A 25,809-nucleotide genomic window follows, 5' to 3' on the forward strand; every position below is an offset into this window, starting at 1 on the left:
TTTGAAAACCCAACAATCTTTGTGGGTAGGGTTAGCAGGCTTCCCGGGAGTACTGTGTATCTGACATATCCTGTCCAGGATTTTATTTAAGTTGGATGGATCGTCCCTGTTATCCTGGAGGGGTGGTTTTGTCTGATTTTGTCGTGAACCTTTGAATCCGGCATTGACTGCCGTGCTCTTCGGACTTTTTTCCTTAGTCCGGCGATGGTCCTTGTTGCGTCGCGGTTTTCCGTTTCCATCCCTAGTTTCGGATGTATTTGGGTCGCTGGGGCTGCACCTTGCCAACCAGCTGTCCTTTCCTGCACAAAAGCGGGTTATGAGGCTTGTTAGTGCGGCCATTGTTCTTGGCTTTTCTTGGCCGAGGTGTCTGGCGAGCCATTCGTCTCGGACGTTATGCCTGAAAGCTGCTAAGGCTTCGGCGTACGGACAGTTGACTATCTGATTCTTTTTAGTGAGGAATCTATTCCAGAACTGCCGAGCTGATTCTCCAGGCTGTTGAGTTATGTGATTAAGATCGTCTGCATCCGGAGGGCGGACATAGGTCCCTTGAAAATTTGCTCGGAAAGCATCCTCGAGCTCTTCCCAACTTCCAATTGTGTTTTCAGGAAGGCTTTTAAGCCAATGACGGGCTGGCCCTTTAAGCTTAAGGGGAAAATATTTTATGGCGTGGAGATCAGAAAGATCACTTATGGGCATTGCTTCATCGGTATCTCCTGCATCGTCATCCATGCTGTCGATGTCTCCGGAGTCGAAGTTGAGCACGTCGTTTAAATTGTCGACAGTGGCTACCAAGTGGGTGGTGGGTGGGCTTTGAATTTCTTCATCGTCCGTATCCCATCCTCGCTGACCGCAGTTCGGCCAGGGCTCTCCTGATAAAGAGAGAGACTTGAGAGAATTCAGGATATCGCCAAAAGGCGAGTGCTGAAAGATGTCCGCGGCAGTGAACTCCATTATTGGCGCCCAATCGGATTCGATCGGCAGGGGCGCGGGGGGTTCGGAGTCCGGAGAGGAGTCCGGATCCTCGGAATCGTGAGTCACGCGGAGTGTGGGGCCGGCGTTCGGCTCGATCGCCTTTGAGATCGCAGCCCCCGAGGTGACGTGCAACAGCTCATCCTCAATTGACACAACTGGCCCCGAATTAAGGGTCAGAGCTGGTGCGTTTGCGGCCTCCGGGATACTGTTCGGTGACAGAGCTAGATCATGCCCCGCGAGACAGTGCGGCGCGCTTGGTTGTGGCTCGAATCCGTCGAAGATCAAATCTCCGCGGATGTCTGCCATGTAATTTAGGCTTCCAAACCTGACTTGATGGTCAGGGGCGTAGCTTTCGATCTGCTCCAGGTGGCCAGGCGAATTGGCTCGCAGTGCGGAGCCGCCGAAGACGAAGATCTGTCCGGGGAGAAAAGTCTCACCCTGGACCGCATCGTTGTTGATGATCAAAGGAGCCATCAGGCCTAAAGGTGACGACACAGAGGAACTCTCAATGAAAGCACCAATGTCGGTGTCAAAACCGGCGGATCTCGGGTAGGGGGTCCCGAACTGTGCGTCAAGGCCGGATGGTAACAGGAGACAAGGGACACGATGTTTTTACCCAGGTTCGGGCCCTCTCGATGGAGGTAATACCCTACTCCTGCTTGGTTAATATTGATGATATGGGTAGTACAAGAGTAGATCTACCACGAGATCAAGGAGGCTAAACCCTAGAAGCTAGCCTATGGTATGATTGTTGTATATGGAGTTGATGTCCTACGGACTACAACCCTCCGGTTTATGTAGACACCGGATAGGGTTAGGGTTACACAGAGTCTGTTACAATGGTAGGAGATCTTGAATATCCGCATCGCCAAGCTTGCCTTCCACGCCAAGGAAAGTCCCATCCGGACACGGGACGAAGTCTTCAATCTTGTATCTTCATAGTCCTAGAGTCCGGCTGAAGGTATAGTCCGGCTACCCGAACACCCCCTAATCCAAGACTCCCTCATCGGTGCCGGGATGTACCGGTGGTTCTCTCACCAATAGCATGCTGCCAGCTCAAAATATGCACATTTGTATTCCCCTCTTTTCTCTATTTAAGTCATCGTATTTCATCAGACCGGGCCCACTTGCAAAGGGCGCATGCATGGTCCTGTTTTTCTCTTTTTACTGCTCATGGTACATACTATAACATGCATGTCTCTGACATTATCTCTCCTCTCTCCATCTCTAAATCCATCACTTTTAATTCTCTTTTCACTATTTAGATTGTTTATATCTTCAAAACAAAAAATTTGTTTTCAAAACTTTATATATATTTGAACTCCTGGAGCCAAGACCTTTAGAACAATATCAATCTTGAATACATTCAAACGATTTTAAATTTCAACGTTTGAAATGAGTGAAATCAGCTTTCTAAAAATAGGGAAATATGATCTTTGAATTGGGTGAGATCATTTTTTTTAATATTAGTGAAATATGTTTTTCATACACATCACACATTTCTGGGTGTGAAAATAAGTGAAACTTGTCATTTCAGAATTATGAAACTAGTCATGTAAAACACGTGAAACTAATTGTATCAAACTTTTTCTAAATGAGTGAAATATGTTTTACGTAACAAGTGAAATTGTTTTTTGAATCGAGTCAAATAAGTTTTCTGAAATATTTGAAATTAGTTATTTGCTTTGAGTGAAATCAGCTTTCTAAAAATAGTGAAATATGAGCTTTGAATTGGGCGAGACCAATTTTTTAAAATGAGTGAAATATGTTTTTCATACACATGACACATTTTGGGTGTGAAATACATGAAACTTGTTATTTCAGAATTTTGAAACTAGTCATCTAAAACATGTCAAACTAATTATTTTAAACTTTTTTTAAATGAGTAAAATATGTTTTACTAAACAAGTGAATTTTTTTAATTGAATCAAATAAGTTTTTTGAAATATTTGAAATCGATTATTTGCTTTGAGTGAAATCAACTTTCTAAAATTAGTGAAATATGATCTTTGAATTGGGTGAGAGCAATTTTTGAAAATGAGTGAAATATGTTTTTCATACACATGACACATTTTTGGGTGTGAAATACGTGAAACTTGTTATTTCAGAATTTCTAAACGAGTGAAATAAGTTTTTCGCACTGACCGGAACCCATTTCGAACTGAAATATGAAAATGAGTGAAATATGTTTTCTCAACTTAGTGAAATTATTTTTCTGAAATGAGTGACATCAGTTTTTTCATATGAGTGAAATCATTTTTTTAACATAGTGAAATGAGTTTTTAGAAATGACTGAAATCAGTTTTACAAAATTAGTGTAGCCAGTTCTTTGAAACGAATGAAATATGTGTTTTAAATATGCGAAATTGGTAGTTCAATTTGTTTTTTTACATGACCGTAATACGTTTTCTGAAATGAGTAAAATATTTTCTGTAAATGAGTGAAATATGTGTTTCGGAATAACAGAGATCAGTGGTTCAAGACGAGTGAATTTAGTTTGTTGAAATGAGTGAAATCACCTTTTTGAAAAGAGCAAAACTAATTCTTTGAAATGACTTAAATACGTGTTTTGATACGAGTGAAATCAGTATTTTAAAATGAGTAAAATTAGTTTTCTAAAATGAGTTAAATCTGTATTTTTGAATGACTCGATTTTTTTTTCTTAATTGTGAAATCCGTTTTTAAAATAAAGTGAAACGGATTTTTTTGAAATGAGATACATCCATTTTTTTGAAATGCCAAAGCGAATGAAACGGTAAAATTCAAACTACGCTAAAATATATTGAATATTGGTCTTGTTTTAAAGATCTTGTCTTTAGGAATTCAAATATATAAAAAGATTTAAAAATAAAACATTTATTTAAGAGATATCAATCATCTAATAGCTAACAAGAAAGTAAAATGTTGGTACTATAGGTTGAGTGGTCTGGGAGTACACATGCATGACTAAATGAAAAGGTTGTGGGGCATACGTTCACGTATTGGTCAGGTGGTGTCAGGCTAGTATAGAGATGTATTTCACCCCACAAAAGATTTCTTAGTTTATTAGTCAAAGGACGGTGTGCATCTTGATGTTGACATAGACGGCGGATGCTTCACTGGTACATCCCGGTTCCGGTAAATTTACTTATTCGCACGAGATAGTCCTCGAGGGTGGTACGCACGAATTGACATGTCGTGTGGGCCAATCGTGAACTCCAAGTGCAGAGCAGCGTTGCCGAAGCCAGGTCCATCGATGAGCGCATGCCGGTGATGGTCACCACGATGGCGCCCGAAACGTCGTCCTCAAGCAGCGCGATGTCCGTTGAAGGCTCTAGGAAGCAATGCTTCACCAATTCCTACACAGCTGGTGCCATCGCTAAGACGCGGCCACCCACCGACACCGAGAAAGCCGGCCCCGAGATGCTCCCCACCGAGAAGGCCTCAGGGACCGCGGCAGTAGACCTGACCACCTCTGCCCATGGTCTGACAAGACGTACCACCCCATTAGGCGGCGGGCCGGGCGACGGTGGCGGCAGCACCGAGGGTGAGGCGGCTGGGGAGGGGGGGGGGGAGGGGGGGGGGGGAGCGGGCGGGGCCACTTAAGCCTACAGCGCCGGAGGGGGCCACCTGAGCCTACAGCACCGGAGGGGGCGCAACGGCTAGTCAAACTGTGACAGGCTGCGTCGCTGAGTACATCATTCCTGTGCAACGTGGCCTAACCCGTTACAACAGACACACCAGGTGTCTCTCATGCACTCCGCCGAGATGTGTTCGTCATCTCCACAATTGTAATAGCAGCCGTGGAGCACTGCCAGGATGCGAGAGTCTGGTGGGGGGTGCGCGGTGGGGAGGATGCCCCCGCGGCGAATAGCACTACTCGCGCGCAAGTCGTGTCCCACGCTACTGGACTTGGATCGGAACCGACATGCGGCCCAGTCCGGGAAAGTGCTGGTTTCGAAGGAAGCTCAACAAGAGAAGGACTCGGGCATATCTTATTTGACGCTTATGCACCGGTTTTGCCAACAGGCGCCTGCAAGGCGTTTCTCAATAGGCCGGCACGTTCCGTTCCTTTTTCATGTTTTTGGAATGCAAAAAGTGTGGGGCAACGGGGATTCAAACACACGCCGCACTTGTTGCAAGCGCAAGGCTATGGCCCTGTTTGGTTCAGCTATGGATTTTTAAAAGCAGCTGTGAAAAATCTGCTGTGGAAAATCTGATATGAAAAAGATGTAGGTCATTTGGCAAACCAGTTGATACAGCTTTTTTAGATTTTAGTCCGTAGCGGAATCAGATTTTGGAAAGCACGTCCTGGACTGCTTCCGCTTTTGGTTTAGATTTTGGAAGCGGATTTCTGGAATCGGATTTTGCTGGGTTTGCCCCTTGGTTCAGATTTTGCTGCGCGGTAGCGGAATTCATCGATAAAAGCTGAACCAAATAGGGCCTATAGCCACCAGAGCACCCGCCCGATAGTGATTAGGTAGCTCGTTTTTCTGTTTTTGTACTTTGCTCCTCAGCTCGGTTTCTTTTTTTATCCTTTTTCCTTTTCTTTTTCCTCATCTTTCTTTTTTTTAGTGCGCGTTTTTTTAAAAATTTGATGAACTTTTTCAGAATCGCTGAACCTATTTATCAAATTCGATGAACTTTTTGTAAATTGGATGAACTTTTTTTGAATTTTGATGTACTTTTTTCCCAAATCAATGAACTTTTTTCTAAGTCCATGAACATATTCAAAATCGATGAACTTTTTCAAAATTTGATGAACTTTTTTCAAATCCGATGAACTTTTTTAAAACATTGATGAGATCATTTTCAAATTTGTGAACTTTTTTCTCCAATTAGTGAACTTTATTCAATTTTCTTGAACTATTTTTGTTTCATGTGAACTTTTTCAAATCTATGAAAATTTCTTAAATTAGTGATCTTTTTGAAATTTTGTGAAATTTTTCATTATTTGTGAACTTTTTTTTGAATACGTGACCATTTCTTTTTGAAAAAAATTCTCAATCTTTTTCAAAATATGTGAGCTTTCAATTTTTTGGAATCACGCAGCCCATATTATCCTTAATTAGTACTATCAAGGTACCTGTAGAGTGACAGCTACTAGGTAGCTCTAGTGGTTAGCGGAGCGCGTTTAGAAAGCACAGACGTGAGTTCGAGTTCGAATTCTCAGCGCTGCATGTATTTTTAGGATCTTTTGTCCGCTGGTGTAATGTGTTCGTGGGCCGGCCCAGCGAGGCGCTGCTGCGAGCGCCAAGTTGGTTAGTTGGCGCAGAAGGCGCGGAGTAGGAGCTCCCTGAGCGGGATCTCAAAAAAGAAGAAAAAAAAAGCGAGGCGTCCTGGCAGCGGGAGAGGGGAAATTTGGGATGGGAAAGAGGAGGGAAACGAGCGAACCAATCCCTTCGCGCAACCCCCACTCCCTCTCGCTTCCGCTCCATTCGAAACCCTAGCCACTCCCTCTCGCGCCGCTCCCCCAAATCGGCGCCTCTCCTGCCCCGCCGCCGCCGCCGGAAAAGCTCCTGCCCCGCCCCTCGTCCCCTCTCCGAGTCTCCGTCCAGACCACTTGCCCTAGAATCCCAGAGACATCCATGCTCACCCGCCGCCGGTGAAGCACAAGCACGGGACCCCAAGCCCACCTCTTCCTCCTCCTCGACCGCGCCGTCCTCCGCATCCTCCTCCTCCGCCGCGTTGCTGCTGGGGAAGCTCTTCCTCCACCGGCGAGCTCCTCCTCCGCCTTGCCGTCGATCTACTCGCTGCCGGCCGCCGCGCCTCAGGTATCTCCGTCGCCTCCCGAGCTGAAGTGTCCATCTACTGCTAGTTTTTATACCTGTTGCTTGCGTGTTGTTTTTGCTTGCCTGTTACTTGCTTGTTGCCAATGTACTCTGAAGTCTGAACTGAATATATGATCTGTCTATTTGTGGTATCTGCCTATTGCTGGTAGTGTTAGGACATGCCCAACTGGAGCTGTTGCTAGCTGGTGCAGTGGTGCTGTTATTTTTGTACATAGGCTGGGCTGATGTTGCTCTTGCTCCTTCAAAACATAGCACTTACAAGATGCTTAAGGTTAACAGTGATATGTTAATTTGTGCAGAACGATGTCGACACTTCCTGCACCTGATATGACGATCACTGTGACCCGGTCCTTACATCCGTTTCGGCATTCAGAGGAAGATGCCAGACAGCTCTTTGCAGATCATCCTCATGCAGAAAACTTCTTGTCCCCCAATCATTCAGACGAACATCCAGATCTTGCAGACCTGGAAGCTTTGGGTCCGCATCCTCTGCTTAACAGGCAGACCAAAGCCTGCCAACCGTTGAGGTGGATCAATATTAGAATCCAAGCTGCAGGAACCAATCATTGGATTATGCCTTTCCTCAGAGACGATAACTTATATGTTCGAGGTTTTGGTAACCGGCATAATGCTCATGAGCTAAGTCAGAAGCTATGTTTGCCAGGGAAAGAGAAACTGGAGGTTCTGTCCCAGCAACTTCCCCTGGAACTCAACTGCATTCTTGTGAATTGGGACGTCACGTACCCAAAGATGTTCGGACTCAAGGATAAACATGATCTCGAAGCTGAATTTCAAAGGATCATGAGTGATGAAGATTTTGTCTTTGAGGCAGTCTGCTTCTTGTCAAGTTATGTTCATGTGGAGGGCAGTGAGGCTGAACAGAAAGCCATGAAGTACTTAGCGGGCATCACTTTCATGCTCTGTGAGTTTTACAGAATGAATCTAAGGCTCATCAATGTCCCACTGCGGCTTTGGATACATACCTGGGGGGATGTTTGTCTTGAGTACCTTAAGTGGAGGGATCGAAACTTCACGGACTGGATTTTAGACACAGTTAGACAAAAGATGAGGGGACAGGCTGTCGTGACAAAGATGCAGGAGCGTTTCAAAGAACTGGGCATCCAGGGGCCAGCTGATGGGTTGCAAGTCTTAGGCCTTATAATCAACCGAGATGTCACGTACTATGCCAACCTAGAGAAGAACAGAAGTAAGAAGAATGTCAAAGTCTCTGATGGAGGAGGAAAGTTTAACAGCCGGCTGACTCAGAAGGGTGGTGGTGCATCAAATATGCCACAAGAAGGCAATACCAGTCATGAAACAAAGGCTGCAAGTAATAGCAACCAGAAAGGAGCTGTTTATGGAGGTAACCAGATTCAATACAGCCAACGAGACCTAGTGGAGGAGTTTGTGGGTTTGATGAGCCACGATACCGCCAAGGACTCCCTTCCATGGGGACGGCGCAGGGTCCAAATTCTGAGAGTGAGTGCCAATTTTGAAGTCGATTGGATGGATTTCCATGATTGGCATCGTCCACAGGCCATCCATAGAAGAAAGATCAATGATCCAGCACGCACTGGACCAATCAGTGATCCACCGGTGATCGGAGCAATGACAGATATTGCACTGATTGGACCTGCGCGACCCATCGGAGCATATACGGCGCTTGGACTTGAATTCAGTCCTGCCAGGACTACAAACGGAGGAGAAGGGAGAAGACGCAACCAGAGGACGATCAACGAGAGGGGAGCAATTGTTGAGTCATGGCAGGTGGATAGTTATGACGATGAGCCAAGTTTTCATCGCAAGGACATTGCTGGGGAATGGGAAGGTCAGAAGATACAGATTTCTTATATGATTGTGCCTGATACAGTCGAAGCCCGAATCAAGGTGAAGCTACTGCTCACAGGAGGAAGCCGCTATCATGTGACAGGTTTCGTAAAGGCATGGGATGACAACATGGGACCCGAATTTGTAAGGCTCTTGTCAGATTCAGACCAAACAGTAGAGGTGCCCTCTAACCAATGGACTCTACTTCCTTTGATGCTTTCTCTGTTGTGTCTGAGCAATGCTGAGGAAGTTCAACTGAAAGTCGCTGCCTATCTAACTATCCGTTCATGCTCGAACAGTGAGGAGCAAGCACTGAATGTGTCTCATGATCACTGCTTCAAGCTCAGCCAAGGAGCTGCCAGACAAGAACGTGAGGTCAGGGGCAACAGAATTTCTGTGGCTGTGAAATTCAGTACTTGAATTTCAACTAGAAACACAATTTAAGGCTGGGCAACAGACTCTATTCTCTTCCAGGATGTGTTTCAGACAATTGCTGTCCAGCTACATAAAGTTCATGATTCTTCTGCTAGCTTCTCTTCATGGCTTCTCTTTTCTTCCTATTTTCTGCCCTCTAGTTAAATATTAGCATGTAGACTGTGATCTTGGTATCATTTGCATTAACGCTGTGATGTGCCAGGTTTAAAAAGTTGTTCGCTTAGTGATGAAAGATGAGGCGATGAATGCAAAAGAGGGCAAGCGATTGTTACTGTCTAGTGTCTACTGGTAATAGTGGACAGAGATCGGGCAAGAGTTTTCAGTTATTCCCCTTTGGCAACTGTCTACTGCTAGTAGCCCAAGTAGTTAAGATTGACCATCCAGCTGCTTAAACTTGAATCATGGGTGGATGACAGTGACACAGCAAACACTTGAATGATGTCTAGAATCGGGGCTCGCTTTGTTTAGTCCATCGACTCTTAGCACCTTCGCTCTATGTAGTTTTAACCTTGCTATCTTTTTTGAACACTGGCGTAAACTTTCTTTGTTCAAAGCACCGCCCAGATCATAGTAGTAGTTCCCTAATTTTGGACAGTGTTCTTATATAAGAAACTCGGAGAACAACAGTACTGCAGTTTAGTTTAAGGTTCCACATCAAATACATAGGTGCAGGGATCAGGACAATAGCAAAGAAAAAAAGTCCATGGCTATTCAGGTTAGTTTCCAAGCCAAAACGCACAATCTTTAGCGGTACTGCCAAAACGGTTGGGATGTTATTCATCAAAACGCTAATGACCAAAGGCACAATATTCATTGTTCTCACTGGCAGCAGTAAATTAAACCCGTCCTATTTTATTTTATTTTGAATGTCAAACCCGTCCTATTTAACAACACTAGATTCTGCACACAGTGCAGAAACGAAACAAATAGGATAGAACTTACATTTTGCTACAAAAGCACAAACAGGATAGAACTTACATTTTGCTCCCATTCTTCCTCTCCGGGATAAATGATCTTTAGTGTTAAGAAGATAATAACCCCCGCTCCCGTGCGGTTCCACGATACTAGCAACCGGCATGTCGGTTGCAGCCCCTCCCGAACCATCGCGTCCCTGTGAGGCGAAGACGGTTCCCATTGTATAAATAGCATGTCAATCATCAATAAAGGCAACCGATTCAATCATTTGTTCGATTCTCTTGTTCCTTTACAATCGATTCTTCACACGTTATCAGCCACGTTGTCTCTACCGATCAAAATGAGGCCGGCGAGGATGCACAGCGACGACAAGAACTCGCGGGGGCCTGGTCATCCGGCGCAAAGGCGACGAAAGGCGTCTGCAGCCTGCCAGCGTGCTCTTGCCATCAATCAAAGATCTCTATTTCATCTTCCGGAGTGATTCTTCACAGGAAATATAAGAGTAAATCAGGAAGAGCAAGTGAAAAGAAGCCCATCGATTGAGAGATGCAAAAAGGGAAAAAAAGGTACCATGCGTTCACACTTACTCTTGCACTGGATCGAGCGGCAATTGCTGCTGCTTTTCATCACATCGCTAGCGGTGCCCCCGTCCATGCGCCTTGGCTGCTCCTCCACGGAGACCTCCGGCAGAGCAGTGGCGGGAGCCCATGGCTACCCGCGCCACGGCCGCTCCCGCGGTCGGTCGCGTACGCGTGGCGGCTGTGCCTGAGACCACAGCTCTCGCATGGCATGGTGGCGCCCGAGGCCAGCCACGGCTGGCGGCGGCGGTCCTCTCCACCGCCTACATCCATCACGCGGAGACGTGCAGACCAACGGCGACCCCGATGTGTGGAGCGCCGACGCTCCCGAAGGCGGCCGCCAACGGCTTGGCGCTCCACAACATGGTGGTGCTCCGCCCGAACCTTCGCTGAAGCGGCTCCAACCGGCGGACTGCCTACGGCCTTGGCGACGTCGACCAGCCGGCCTCCGCGCCCCGATCCCGTGCGCCGCGCTACGCCGGCCGCCCTGCGGCCCGGCCACGCGCCCTCTTGCACGCAGCCAAGACCGCCCTTCTGCGCGCGACCATGGCTCAGTGGCCTGCTGCAGTCCGAGACGGTGGCGGCTCCCAACGCGGAGCACGCGACGGTTGAGCGCAGCGCCGGGGAACGACATCGTCGTCCTTGACGACAACACGACGAGCACGAGGCCGCGCCGCTGCCATCTCCGACCTCCGTGGTCGTCGAGGTCGCCGCCTGTCACGCGCTCGCCTTCGTGTCCGTGCCGGCCGGGGCCTTCGTCTTCATCTATGGCTCCGGCGTGAACGGCTCCTGTTGGGCCGCGGCAGTCGATGCCGAAGCTGCCGCACCGTCCCAGACACCCACCACTCCTCCGCCTTCGCGGCGCACAGGCGCGCGCCGCCGCCCCGGGGCCCTCGCGGTCCCGCTGGAGAGTAAGCCGTCGAGCAGCCGCTCCGGCCGCGCAGCAGCAGCGCTCGCGCTCGCGGATGGCGCCTACAACGGCGTTGCGCCCGGCACCCACCTCCGCGGTGACTCCTCCTCCAGGAGGGGCGCGGCGGGAGATCTTCTCTCCGCCGGTGATGCGGCCCGCCAGCCGGCGCTGGGGTCCTCCGCCGGCGCTGTGGATTTGGGATCGAAGTGACTCGGGAATTGCTAGACCTGTTTATTTCATCTAGCCGCTCTCCCTTATCTACTCGGCAAATTTGATAATTTGCCATCCGTTATCTCCCCCTTTCATAATTTGCCTTCCAAAGAATGACAGGTGGAGCCCGAACCCACCCATCATTAAGACAATGGGTGGCAAATTGTGAAAAGAAAAGTAAAGGGTGACAAATTATCAAATCGCCCTATCTACTCGCTTTGACAAGGTCGGGGCTGCCTTATGTGGCCATATGCATGCGCTGGGAATTTAGGCATCCAACATAGCATGCCACGTTTTGCTCATTTGCACATTTGTTTTAGCAGATTACCAATTAATCTCCTAACAACACTTCTAGCAGTAATTTATTTCTGTTTTAGATCTGCTAAAATCAGTACATATTTTAGTACTTTTTTCTGTTAAGTACCGACATATTTCAGATTCTAAGTTGATGTAATATATTTTCATGTTCGCTACGTGTCGAGATAAATTACGTCTATTTGCAATTGAGATTTTTTTATCTCTTGCAAAGATAAATTCAGTACCTTTGCAGTACTGTTTCTCCGTTGAGTACAATGTATTCCAAGATATTTCTATGATGTATATATTTTCATGTTTAATACATGTCGAGATTAATACGTCTATTTGCAATTAAGATTTTTAATTTCTTGCAAATACAGATGCAAAATTTAAAGTGGTTTCTTCAAATTGATGCTTGGGGTCACAAGATAGTCATATATATCTACTGCTTCGCAGATTATCAATGACAACTGTTAAAGCCTATATTTTGGCATTTTGACATTATAATTGCTTTACAAAGTGCTCTCCCACACATTTTACTAAGTCATGACATAAGGCATTATGAGTGAGTATCTACTGATTTCATCGGATTGTACTCTCTAGTGCTACGAGATCTACTCCATTTTGGAGATTATCTTCAAGGTGTCATATTTAGCAATTTGAGATTCACACTAATGGTTTCAAGATAACTTCCTGAAATACCCATTGATTTTGCTAAGTTCATTACAACATCAACCATGATGGTCTTTAATTTACAGGTTGTAAATTAATTATCTCTGGTTTACCCATAGAGGTAACATATGGCTATAGAGTTTGAGGCATTCGCCCTCAATGGCCACCATTGCCCTATCTGGGCCATGGACATCATGATCGCTCTTGTGTCTCGTGGGATAATGTGTGCAATCCTGGATTCACCTCTGGTCAAAGTCACATCGCTAACAGAAAAATGGTGTCCTATATATCATAAGGCATTAGATTCAGATCTCAGCATCTGGTTATTCTGTATCAGCAATTCCTAGGATACAATGAACCTCAAGGGCAAAGGTTTGAATCTTACTTCAACCTTCAATCCGACATCACTAACTGTGACAGGACCCTATGGGCACGGGAATGTGATGGTTGAATATGCCTCAACCGACATGTTAGGAGACTATGAATAGTCTTTCAATCTCCTGAGTGGTCAATATAAATGTCCATTTATGATGTTATAACAACAACATAAGTATTGTTGTCATCATATATTGTATATCACAATATATTGTATCAGCACTTTGGTACAAATACATTTGTATGTATTCTATATATCTGGCAGTGATTTTCATACTGAGAATCTTCATGTCTATATAGATTTCTACGGGAGTTAATCCGATGAAAAATGATATGTGCCTTGTGGACATATGCACCACAAACTCTATAACTCAGGGAAGTCCAATGTTTCCACTCTCATTGAGAGAAATGAGATATTTTAAAATCGCTACATGCGATGAGGTATTTGTTGGCTCAACTCGAGTTATATTTACTATCCCTGTGGGTACTCGAGTAACGTCGGGATGCTTTATTGCTTCCCAGGTTTAACTCGTACCCTATTAAACTATGGAGGTATCCGTCAAAATAGTTTCCATAGAGAAACTTATGATGACAACAAAGAGAAATAACTTCTCTTTACCATATGCAACAAATATGGCAAGCACATTCTCTGTGTATCATCTGGATTGTACTACACATACAACACAACCCGTAGCACATGTTGCGTACGAGATAGTTTTCCAGAGTGTCTTGTACATGACAAACTTGGCATACTCGCCTTGGTCATTGAGACATTGGGTTGAAACCGAAACTATTAGCAATTGCAATAGTTTATGATTATTATGATGCTAACTTCTAACAACAATTGGATTTTATGTGCACTACAAGTGACACAGGGAAGCTAATTTTAAGGCTCACACACCTTAAAGTCTACGCTGAACCACTCAGACTCCTTGAATGCATCAAGTTGAGGTAAGTGACTCTTCTCATCCATTGACTAGACTATCCAGGTATTCCATGGTTTTAAAAGACATATCTACATGATGGTCTTAAGTGTGTGCTTTATTCACACAAAACCATTGACTCATTATCCTGACATTGATTTCAAGCAAATCAAATGGATAACATTGCAGAATTCTCCTTGAGTGCCTTCTCTATGGCCCTGGATTGAAGTTTAGCAATTTGTCCTAATGTCTAGACTCAAAATGGTTTGGTAGAATCCCATCCAAAGAATTGAGCTCATTGCATGATCTTTACTTTGAAATTGCAACTTACCAACTTTATGTTGGAGTCATGCAGTTTTACATGCTCATGACCAAACTGCATACTATTATTCCCCTCTATCTTTGATATGTGGATATCTACCAAGTATTTCCTATCTGCGGTAATTCAGTTGCATACCGATATCACCACCCAGCATACATCATTGGCCCCTCAACATATAGTTGGGATCTATGTGAGGAATAACTGTATTACCGTCAATACCTCAAGCCCTCACATGGGGAGTTATTCAAGGCCAGTATGTTGATTCAATGAGGAACATTTCCAGGCATTAGGGGGAGAATTCAAGTACCATAAAGAATGCCAGAAAATTAGTGGAATGTTCAACACATTTCTTCCTCAGATCTACGTACTCAAAGATCTGAACCATGCGTTCAGAAGATTTGCAATACATTGCAAATAACCTGCCAGATTCATTTACTGACTATAAAGGTGTCACACAATGCTACAATCCTACAAAAGTACGCCTGAAAGAGTGGAGGTACCAACAAAATCTACTCCACTCCCCGTTCAAACCAACAGGGGGAGATGTATGGAAGAAGTACATCAGGATTCAGCTTCTCGCAAGCAAGGATATCAAGGCCTGTGAATAAGTAAATGCAAGTCAATTTCACGTTAACAGACACCTAATGGGTAGTATACACCCAGTGGATGGGAAACCTCCACCAACCCAGGTCATAGTGCACACAATGACCGGGACATCAGAATACTCGACTGAATCGCATTGGGAATCACGAGTAGTCACCATGGGTAACGATGTTGGAAATATGCCCTAGAGGCAATAATAAATTGGTTATTATTATATTTCCTTGTTCATGATAATCGTTTATTATCCATGCTATAATTGTATTGATAGGAAACTCAGATACATGTGTGGATACATAGACAACACCATGTCCCTAGTAAGCCTCTAGTTGACTAGCTCGTTGATCAATAGATGGTTACGATTTCCTGACCATGGACATTGGATGTCGTTGATAACGGGATCACATCATTAGGAGAATGATGTGATGGACAAGATGAAGGAAATATGCCATAGAGGCAATAATAAAGTTATTATTTATTTCCTTATAATCATGATAAATGTTTATTATTCATGCTAGAATTGTATTAACCGGAAACATAATACATGTGTGAATACATAGACAAACAAAGTGTCACTAGTATGCCTCTACTTGACTAGCTCGTTAATCAAAGATGGTTATGTTTCCTAACCATGAACAATGAGTTGTTATTTGATTAACGGGATCACATCATTAAGAGAATGATCTAATTGACATGACCCATTCCATTAGCTTAGCACCCGATCGTTTAGTATGTTGCTATTGCTTTCTTCATGACTTATACATGTTCCTATAACTATGAGATTATGTAACTCCCGTTTACCGGAGGAACACTTTGGGTACTACCAAACGTCACAACGTAACTGGGTGATTATAAAGGAGTACTACAGGTGTCTCCAATGGTACATGTTGGGTTGACATATTTCGAGATTAGGTTTTGTCACTCCGATTGTCGGAGAGGTATCTCTGGGCCCTCTCGGTAATACACATCACATAAGCCTTGCAAGCATTGCAACTAATGAGTTAGTTGCGAGATGATGTATTACAGAACGAGTAAAGAGACTTGCCGGTAACGAGATTGAACTAGGTATTGGATACCGACGATCGAATCTCGGGCAAGTAACATACCGATGACAAAGGGAACAACGTATGTTGTTATGCGGTCTGACCGATAAAGATCTTCGTAGAATATGTAGGAGCCAATATGGGCATCCAGGTCCCGCTATTGGTTATTGACCGGAGACGTGTCTCGGCCATGTCTAAATTGTTCTCGAACCCGTAGGGTCCGCACGCTTAAGGTTACGATGACAGTTATATTATGAGTTTATGCATTTTGATGTACCGAAGGTTGTTCGGAGTCCCAGATGTGATCACGGACATGACGAGGAGTCTTGAAATGGTTGAGACGTAAAGATTGATATATTGGAAGCCTATGTTTGGATATCGAAAGTGTTCCGGGTGAAATCGGGATTTTACCGGAATACCGGGAAGGTTACCGGAACCCCCCGGGAGCTAAATGGGCCATGATGGGCCTTAGTGGAAAAGAGAAGAGGCAGCCCTACATGGGCTGCGCGCCTCCTCCTTCCCCTAGTCCTATTAGGACTAGGAGAGGTGGCCGGCCCCCTCTCTCTCTTTTCCCCCTCCGCGAATCCTATTCCAACTAGGATTGGGGGGGGGGAATCCTACTCCCGGAGGGAGTAGGACTCTCCTGGCGCGCCCCTTGTGGCCGGCCAACCTCCCCCCTTTTGGTCCTTTATATAATGAGGTAGAGGCACCCTAGAACACACAAGTTGATCCACGTGATATATTCCTTAGCCGTGTGCGGTGCCCCCAGCCACCATATTCCTCGATAATACTGTAGCGGAGTTTAGGCGAAGCCCTGCTGCTGTAGTGCATCAAGATCGTCACCACGCCGTCGTGCTGACGGAACTCTTCCCCGACACTTTGCTGGATCGGAGTCCGGGGATCGTCATCGAGCTGAACGTGTGCTCGAACTTGGAGGTGCCGTAGTTTCGGTGCTTGATTAGTTGGATCGTGAAGACGTACGACTACTTCCTCTACGTCGTGTCAACACTTCCGCCGTCGGTCTGCGTGGGTACGTAGACTACACTCTCCCCTCTCGTTGCTATGCATCACATGATCTTGCGTGTGCGTAGGAATTTTTTTGAAATTACTACGAAACCCAACAGTGGCATCCGAGCCTAGGTTATTTATGTTGATGTTATATGCACGAGTAGAACACAAGTGAGTTGTGGGCGATATAAGTCATACTGCCTACCAGCATGTCATACTTTGGTTCGGCGGCATTGTTGGACGAGACGACCCGGACCAACATTACGCGTACGCTTACGTGAGACCGGTTCCCCCGACGTGCTTTGCACACAGGTGGCTTGCGGGCGACTGTCTCTCCAACTTTAGTTGAACCAAGTGTGGCTACGCCCGGTCCTTGCGAAGGTTAAAACGGAGTCTATTTGACAAACTATCGTTGTGGTTTTGATGCGTAGGTGAGATTGGTTCTTGTTTAAGCCCGTAGCAGCCACGTAAAACTTGCAACAACAAAGTAGAGGACGTCTAACTTGTTTTTGCAGGGCATGTTGTGATGTGATATGGTCAAGACATGATGCTGAATTTTATTGTATGAGATGATCATGTTTTGTAACCGAATTATCGGCAACTGGCAGGAGCCTTATGGTTGTCGTTTTATTGTATGCAATGCAATCGCGATGTAATGCTTTACTTTATTACTAACCGGTAGTGATAGTCGTGGAAGCATAAGATTGGCGAGACGACAACGATGCTACGATGGAGATCAAGGTGTCGCGCCGGTGACGATGGTGATCACGACGGTGCTTCGGAGATGGAGATCACAAGCACAAGATGATGATGGCCATATCATATCACTTATATTGATTGCATGAGATGTTTATCCTTTTATGCATCTTATCTTGCTTTGATTGACGGTAGCATTATAAGATGATCTCTCACTAAATTATCAAGAAGTGTTCTCCCTGAGTATGCACCGTTGCCAAAGTTCGTCGTGCCCATACACCACGTGATGATCGGGTGTGATAAGCTCTACGTCCATCTACAACGGGTGCAAGCCAGTTTTGCACACGCAGAATACTCAGGTTAAACTTGACGAGCCTAGCATATGCAGATATGGCCTCGGAACACGGAGACCGAAAGGTGGAGCGTGAGTCATATAGTAGATATGATCAACATAACGATGTTCACCATTGAAAACTACTCCATCTCACGTGATGATCGGTTATGGTTTAGTTGATTTGGATCACGTGATCACTTAGAAGATTAGGGGATGTCTATCTAAGTGGGAGTTCTTAAGTAATATGATTAATTGAACTTAAATTTATCATGAACTTAGTCCCTGATAGTATCTTGCTTGTTTATGTTGATTGTAGATAGATGGCTCGTGCTGTTGTTCCGTTGAATTTTAATGCGTTCCTTGAGAAAGCAAAGTTGAAAGATGATGGTAGCAATTACACGGATTGGGTCCGTAACTTGAGGATTATCCTCATTGCTGCACAGAAGAATTACGTCCTGGAAGCACCGCTGGGTGCCAGGCCTACTGCAGGAGCAACGCCGGATGTTATGAACGTCTGGCAGAGCAAAGCTGATGACTACTCGATAGTTCAGTGTGCCATGCTTTACGGCTTAGAATCGGGACTTCAACGACGTTTTGAACGTCATGGAGCATATGAGATGTTTCAGGAGTTGAAGTTAATATTTCAAGCAAATGCCCGGATTGAGAGATATGAAGTCTCCAATAAGTTCTATAGCTGCAAGATGGAGGAGAACAGTTCTGTCAGTGAGCATATACTCAAAATGTCTGGGTATAATAATCACTTGATTCAATTGGGAGTTAATCTTCCGGATGATTGCGTCATTGACAGAATTCTCCAATCACTGCCACCAAGCTACAAGAGCTTCGTGATGAACTATAATATGCAAGGGATGAACAAGACTATTCCCGAGCTCTTTGCAATGCTGAAAGCTGCGGAGGTAGAAATCAAGAAGGAGCATCAAGTGTTGATGGTTAACAAGACCACTAGTTTCAAGAAAAAGGGTAAAGGGAAGAAGAAGGGGAACTTCAAGAAGAACAGCAAACAAGTTGCTGCTCAGGAGAAGAAACCCAAGTCTGGACCTAAGCCTGAAACTGAGTGCTTCTACTGCAAGCAGACTGGTCACTGGAAGCGGAACTGCCCCAAGTATTTGGCGGATAAGAAGGATGGCAAGGTGAACAAAGGTATATGTGATATACATGTTATTGATGTGTACCTTACTAGAGCTCGCAGTAGCACCTGGGTATTTGATACTGGTTCTGTTGCTAATATTTGCAACTCGAAACAGGGACTACGGAATAAGCGGGCACTGGCAAAGGACGAGGTGACGATGCGCGTGGGAAACGGTTCCAAAGTCGATGTGATCGCGGTCGGCACGCTACCTCTACATCTACCTTCGGGATTAATATTAGACCTAAATAATTGATATTTGGTGCCAGCGTTGAGCATGAACATTATATCTGGATCTTGTTTGATGCGAGACAGTTATTCATTTAAATCAGAGAATAATGGTTGTTCTATTTATATGAATAATATCTTTTATGGTCATGCACCTTTGAAGAGTGGTCTATTTTTGATGAATCTCGATAGTAGTGATACACATATTCATAATGTTGAAGCCAAAAGATGCAGAGTTGATAATGAAAGTGCAACTTATTTGTGGCACTGTCGTTTAGGTCATATCGGTGTAAAGCGCATGAAGAAACTCCATACTGATGGACTTTTGGAACCACTTGATTATGAATCACTTGGTACTTGCGAACCGTGCCTCATGGGCAAGATGACTAAAACACCGTTCTCCGGTACTATGGAGAGAGCAACAGATTTGTTGGAAATCATACATACCGATGTTTGTGGTCCGATGAATATTGAGGCTCGTGGCGGATATCGTTATTTTCTCACCTTCACAGATGACTTAAGCAGATATGGGTATATCTACTTAATGAAACATAAGTCTGAAACATTTGAAAAGTTCAAAGAATTTTAGAGTGAAGTTGAAAATCATCGTAACAAGAAAATAAAGTTTCTACGATCTGATCGTGGAGGAGAATATTTGAGTTACGAGTTTGGTGTACATTTGAAAAATTGTGGAATAGTTTCGCAACTCACGCCACCCGGAACACCACAGCGTAATGGTGTGTCCGAACGTCGTAATCGTACTTTACTAGATATGGTGCGATCTATGATGTCTCTTACTGATTTACCGCTATCATTTTGGGGATACGCTCTAGAGACGGCCGCATTCACGTTAAATAGGGCACCATCAAAATCCGTTGAGACGACGCCTTATGAACTGTGGTTTGGCAAGAAACCAAAGTTGTCGTTTCTTAAAGTTTGGGGCTGCGATGCTTATGTGAAAAAGCTTCAACCTGATAAGCTCGAACCCAAATCGGAGAAATGTGTCTTCATAGGATACCCAAAGGAGACTGTTGGGTACACCTTCTATCACAGATCCGAAGGCAAGACATTCGTTGCTAAAAATGGATCCTTTCTAGAGAAGGAGTTTCTCTTGAAAGAAGTGAGTGGGAGGAAAGTAGAACTTGACGAGGTAACTGTACCTGCTCCTTTATTGGAAAGTAGTACATCACAGAAAACTGTTTCTGCGACACCTACACCAATAAATGAGGAAGCTAATGATGATGGTCATGAAACTTCAGATCAAGATACTACTGAACCTCGTAGATCAACCAGAGTAAGATCCGCGCCAGAGTGGTACGGTAATCCTGTTCTGGAAATCATGCTACTAGATCATGATGAACCTACGAATTATGAAGAAGCGATGGTGAGCCCAGATTCCGCAAAGTGGCTTGAAGCCATGAAATCTGAGATGGGATCCATGTATGAAAACAAAGTATGGACTTTGGTTGACTTGCCCGATGATCGGCAAGCAATTGAGAATAAATGGATCTTCAAGAAGAAGACTGACGCTGATGGTAATGTTACTGTCTACAAAGCTCGACTTGTCGCGAAAGGTTTTCGACAAGTTCAAGGGATTGACTATGATGAGACCTTCTCACCCGTAGCGATGCTTAAGTCCATCCGAATCATGTTAGCAATTGCCGCATTTTATGATTATGAAATTTGGCAAATGGATGTAAAAACTGCATTCCTGAATGGATTTCTGGAAGAAGAGTTGTATATGATGCAACCAGAAGGTTTTGTCGATCCAAAAGGAGCTAACAAAGTGTGCAAGCTCCAGCGATCCATTTATGGACTGGTGCAAGCCTCTCGGAGTTGGAATAAACACTTTGATAGTGTGATCAAAGCATTTGGTTTTATACAGACTTTCGGAGAATCCTGTATTTACAAGAAAGTGAGTGGGAGCTCTGTAGCATTTCTAATATTATATGTGGATGACATATTACTAATTGGAAATGATGTAGAATTTCCGGATAGCATAAAGGGATACTTGAATAAGAGTTTTTCAATGAAAGACCTCGGTGAAGCTGCTTACATATTAGGCATAAAGATCTATAGAGATAGATCAAAACGCTTAATTGGACTTTCACAAACAACATACCTTGACAAAATTTTGAAGAAGTTCAAAATGGATCAAGCAAAGAAAGGATTCTTGCCTGTGTTACAAGGTGTGAAATTGAGTAAGACTCAATGCCCGACCACTGCAGAAGATAGAGAGAATATGAAAGATGTTCCCTATGCATCAGCCATAGGATCTATCATGTATGCAATGCTGTGTACCAGACCCGATGTGTGCCTTGCTATAAGTCTAGCAGGGAGGTACCAAAGTAATCCAGGAGTGGATCACTGGACAGCGGTCAAGAACATCCTGAAATACCTGAAAAGGACTAAGGATATGTTTCTCGTATATGGAGGTGACAAAGAGCTCATCGTAAAAGGTTACGTTGATGCAAGCTTTGACACTGATCCGGACAATTCTAAATCGCAAACCGGATACGTGTTTACATTAAATGGTGGAGCTGTCAGTTGGTGCAGTTCTAAACAAAGCGTCGTAGCAGGATCTACATGTGAAGTGGAGTACATAGCTGCTTCGGAAGCAGCGAACGAAGGAGTCTGGATGAAGGAGTCCATATCCGATCTAGGTGTCATACCTAGTGCATCGGGTCCAATGAAAATCTTTTGTGACAATACTGGTGCAATTGCCTTGGCAAAGGAATCCAGATTTCACAAGAGAACCAAGCACATCAAGAGACGCTTCAATTCCATCTGGGATCTAGTCCAGGTGGGAGACATAGAGATTTGCAAGATACATACGGATCTGAATGTTGCAGACCCGTTGACTAAGCCTCTTCCACGAGCAAAACATGATCAGCACCAAGGCTCCATGGGTGTTAGAATCATTACGGTGTAATCTAGATTATTGACTCTAGTGCAAGTGGGAGACTGAAGGAAATATGCCCTAGAGGCAATAATAAAGTTATTATTTATTTCCTTATAATCATGATAAATGTTTATTATTCATGCTAGAATTGTATTAACCGGAAACATAATACATGTGTGAATACATAGACAAACAAAGTGTCACTAGTATGCCTCTACTTGACTAGCTCATTAATCAAAGATGGTTATGTTTCCTAACCATGAACAATGAGTTGTTATTTGATTAACGGGATCACATTATTAAGAGAATGATCTAATTGACATGACCCATTCCATTAGCTTAGCACCCGATCGTTTAGTATGTTGCTATTGCTTTCTTCATGACTTATACATGTTCCTATAACTATGAGATTATGTAACTCCCGTTTACCGGAGGAACACTTTGGGTACTACCAAACGTCACAACGTAACTGGGTGATTATAAAGGAGTACTACAGGTGTCTCCAATGGAACATGTTGGGTTGACGTATTTCGAGATTAGGATTTGTCACTCCGATCGTCGGAGAGGTATCTCTGGGCCCTCTCGGTAATGCACATCACTTAAGCCTTGCAAGCAATGCAACTAATGAGTTAGTTGCAAGATGATGTATTACAGAACGAGTAAAGAGACTTGCCGGTAACGATATTGAACTAGGTATTGGATACCGACAATCGAATCTCGGGCAAGTAACATACCGATGACAAAGGGAACAACGTATGTTGTTATGCGGTCTGACCGATAAAGATCTTGGTAGAATATGTAGGAGCCAATATGGGCATCCAGGTCCCGCTATTGGTTATTGACCGGAGACGTGTCTCGGCCATGTCTACATTGTTCTCGAACCCGTAGGGTCCGCATGCTTAAGGTTACGATGACAGTTATATTATGAGTTTATGCATTTTGATGTACCGAAGGTTGTTCGGAGTCCCGGATGTGATCACGGACATGACGAGGAGTCTCGAAATGGTCGAGACGTAAAGATTGATATATTGGAAGCCTATGTTTGGATATCGGAAGTGTTCCGGGTGAAATCGGGATTTTACCGGAATACCGGGAAGGTTACCGGAACCCCCCGGGAGCTAAATGGGCCATGATGGGCCTTAGTGGAAAAGAGAAGAGGCAGCCCTACATGGGCTGCGCGCCTCCTCCTTCCCCTAGTCCTATTAGGACTAGGAGAGGTGGCCCCCCCTCTCTCTCTTTTCCCCCTCCGCGAATCCTATTCCAACTAGGATTGGGGGGGGGGGGGAATCCTACTCCCGGAGGGAGTAGGACTCTCCTGGCGCGCCCCTTGTGGCTGGCCAGCCTCCCCCCTTTTGGTCCTTTATATACTGAGGTAGAGGCACCCTAGAACACACAAGTTGATCCACGTGATATATTCCTTAGCCGTGTGCGGTGCCCCCAGCCACCATATTCCTCGATAATACTGTAGCGGAGTTTAGGCGAAGCCCTGCTGCTGTAGTGCATCAAGATCGTCACCACGCCGTCGTGCTGACGGAACTCTTCCCCGACACTTTGCTGGATCGGAGTCCGGGGATCGTCATCGAGCTGAACGTGTGCTCGAACTCGGAGGTGCCGTAGTTTCGGTGCTTGATCGGTTGGATCGTGAAGACATACGACTACTTCCTCTACGTCGTGTCAACGCTTTCGCAGTCGGTCTGCGTGGGTACGTAGACTACACTCTCCCCTCTCGTTGCTATGCATCACATGATCTTGCGTGTGCGTAGGAATTTTTTTGAAATTACTACGAAACCCAACACAAGGCCCAATCCTAAGCCTAGCACAAAGATCGTGTAGTTTGTATGCTAAAGCTTTTCTAATGTCAAGTATCATTTCCTTAGACCATGAGATTGTGCAACTCCCGGATACCGTAGGAATGCTTTGGGTGTACCAAACGTCACAACATAACTGGGTGGCTATAAAGGTACACTACGGGTATCTCCGAAAGTGTCTGTTGGGTTGGCATGAATCGAGACTGGGATTTGTCACTCCGTGTGACAGAGAGGTATCTCTGGGCCCACTCAGTAGGACATCATCATATGCGCAATGTGACCAAGGAGTTGATCACGGGATGATGTGTTACGGAACGAGTAAAGAGACTTGCCGGTAACGAGATTGAACAAGGGTATCGAGATACCGACGATCGAATCTCGGGCAAGTGCAATACCGCTAGACAAAGGGAATTGTATACGGGATTGATTAAGTCCTTGACATCGTGGTTCATCCGATGAGATCATCGTGGAGCATGTGGGGGCTAACATGGGTATCCAGATCCCGCTGTTGGTTATTGGCCGGAGAGTTGTCTCGGTCATGTCTACATGGTTCCCGAACCCGTAGGGTCTGCACACTTAAGGTTCGGTGATACTAGGGTTGTAGGGAATAGATGTACGTGGTTACCGAATGTTGTTCGGAGTCCCAGATGAGATCCCGGACATCACGAGGAGTTCCGGAGGTAAAGATTTATATATAGGAAGTATGGTTTTGGCATCGGAAATGTTCTGAGCATCACCGGTAGTGTACCGGGACCACCGGAGGGGCCACGGGCCCCGGAGGCATACCTGGGCCAAGTGTGAGAAGGGACTAGCCCCTAGGTGGGCTGGGGCGCCTCCCCACCAAGGCCCATGCGCCTAGGGAGAAGAGGGGGCAAACCCTAAGGACAGATGGGCCCTAAGGCCCATGCCTGGTGTGCCTCCCTCTCACCCCCACTTGGCTGCCACCCCTAGGGTGGAAACCCTAGGTGGGGGCGCAGCCCTCCCTCTCCCCCTATATATAGTGGCGGCAAAGGGGCAGCCCAACACCTAAGTTCTGGCGCAGCCCTTCCCCTCTCCCAAGTCCTCCTCCTCTCCCGCGGTGCTTGGTGAAGCCCTGCAGGATTGCCACGCTCCTCCTTCACCACCACGCCGTCGTGCTGCTGCTGGACGGAGTCTTCCCCAACCTCTACTTCTCCCCTTGCTGTATCAAGGCGTGGGAGACGTCACCGGGCTGCATGTGTGTTGAACGCGGAGGTGCTGTCCGTTCGGCACTAGGATCATCGGTGATTTGGATCACGACAAGTACGACTCCATCAACCCCGTTCACTTGAACGCTTCCGCTTAGCGATCTGCAAGGGTATGTAGATGCACTCTCCTTCCCCTCGTTGCTAGATTACTCCATAGATTGATCTTGGTGATGTGTAGAAAATTTTGAATTTCTGCTACGATACCCGACAAGATACTTCCATCAACTATATATTGATATATAGATTCTGGAGAATCATATAACCGGAAGTCTACAATTGTTGACATACATTTCTCAACTAGATTGCAAAAACCTTTCAAATGATTCAGATCCAAAGACCATGGCCATGGCAAAGTGTGAACAACACTCGAATTGAACTCAAGCAAAGGGTATAATCTAGGTAGAAATGATCTTGCTCAATAATGGGAAGGTATTCATAAGCAATACCTACACCAATTTTCTTCTGGAAACAGAATTGAGAACAACGAGGTGGTGAAACAAAGAGCAAGTATTGTAGCATAAGGGTTCACGCAGATACCCAACTATTCTCCAGAGGTGGAATCTCTTTCCGATAACTTATATCATTGGCAGTACAAAATCATCTATCTATG

The 25,809-nt window shown here is 45.2% G+C and overlaps 2 protein-coding genes across 2 annotated transcripts; one reads left to right on the top strand and one right to left on the bottom strand.

Moving 5' to 3' along the window:
• The first annotated feature begins 6,313 nt into the window (after positions 1-6,313).
• Positions 6,314-9,097, top strand: LOC125519704 (uncharacterized). The gene is made up of 2 exons (XM_048684438.2): positions 6,314-6,725; positions 7,043-9,097. Exon 2 carries the CDS (start codon positions 7,047-7,049, stop codon positions 8,988-8,990), a length of 1,944 nt encoding a protein of 647 aa, XP_048540395.1. The 5' UTR covers positions 6,314-6,725; positions 7,043-7,046; the 3' UTR covers positions 8,991-9,097.
• A 740-nt stretch (positions 9,098-9,837) lies between these two features.
• Positions 9,838-14,970, bottom strand: LOC125532920 (uncharacterized). The gene is made up of 5 exons (XM_048696777.2): positions 14,883-14,970; positions 14,743-14,805; positions 14,576-14,626; positions 10,508-11,635; positions 9,838-10,403 (listed from the first exon to the last, which is right to left on the bottom strand). Exons 1-4 carry the CDS (start codon positions 14,968-14,970, stop codon positions 10,632-10,634), a joined length of 1,206 nt encoding a protein of 401 aa, XP_048552734.1. The 3' UTR covers positions 9,838-10,403; positions 10,508-10,631.
• Between the last annotated feature and the right edge of the window lie 10,839 nt (positions 14,971-25,809).

This window comes from Triticum urartu, chromosome 1A (assembly GCF_056163025.1).
Source record: "Triticum urartu cultivar PI428250 chromosome 1A, HENAU_Tu73, whole genome shotgun sequence".
NCBI lineage: Eukaryota > Viridiplantae > Streptophyta > Magnoliopsida > Poales > Poaceae > Triticum > Triticum urartu.

Excerpts from the sequence above, each read along its gene's own strand:
- LOC125519704 (XM_048684438.2), top strand. The coding sequence starts at position 7,047 with ATGTCGACACTTCCTGCACCTGATATGACGATCACTGTGACCCGGTCC.
- LOC125532920 (XM_048696777.2), bottom strand. The coding sequence starts at position 14,970 with ATGGTGACTACTCGTGATTCCCAATGCGATTCAGTCGAGTATTCTGAT. Across the intron at positions 14,806-14,882 it reads TATGACCTGGGTTGGTGGAG|GCCTTGATATCCTTGCTTGC; the intron begins GTTTCCCATCCA and ends ACTTATTCACAG. Across the intron at positions 14,627-14,742 it reads TCTTCCATACATCTCCCCCT|GTTATTTGCAATGTATTGCA; the intron begins GTTGGTTTGAAC and ends TGAATCTGGCAG.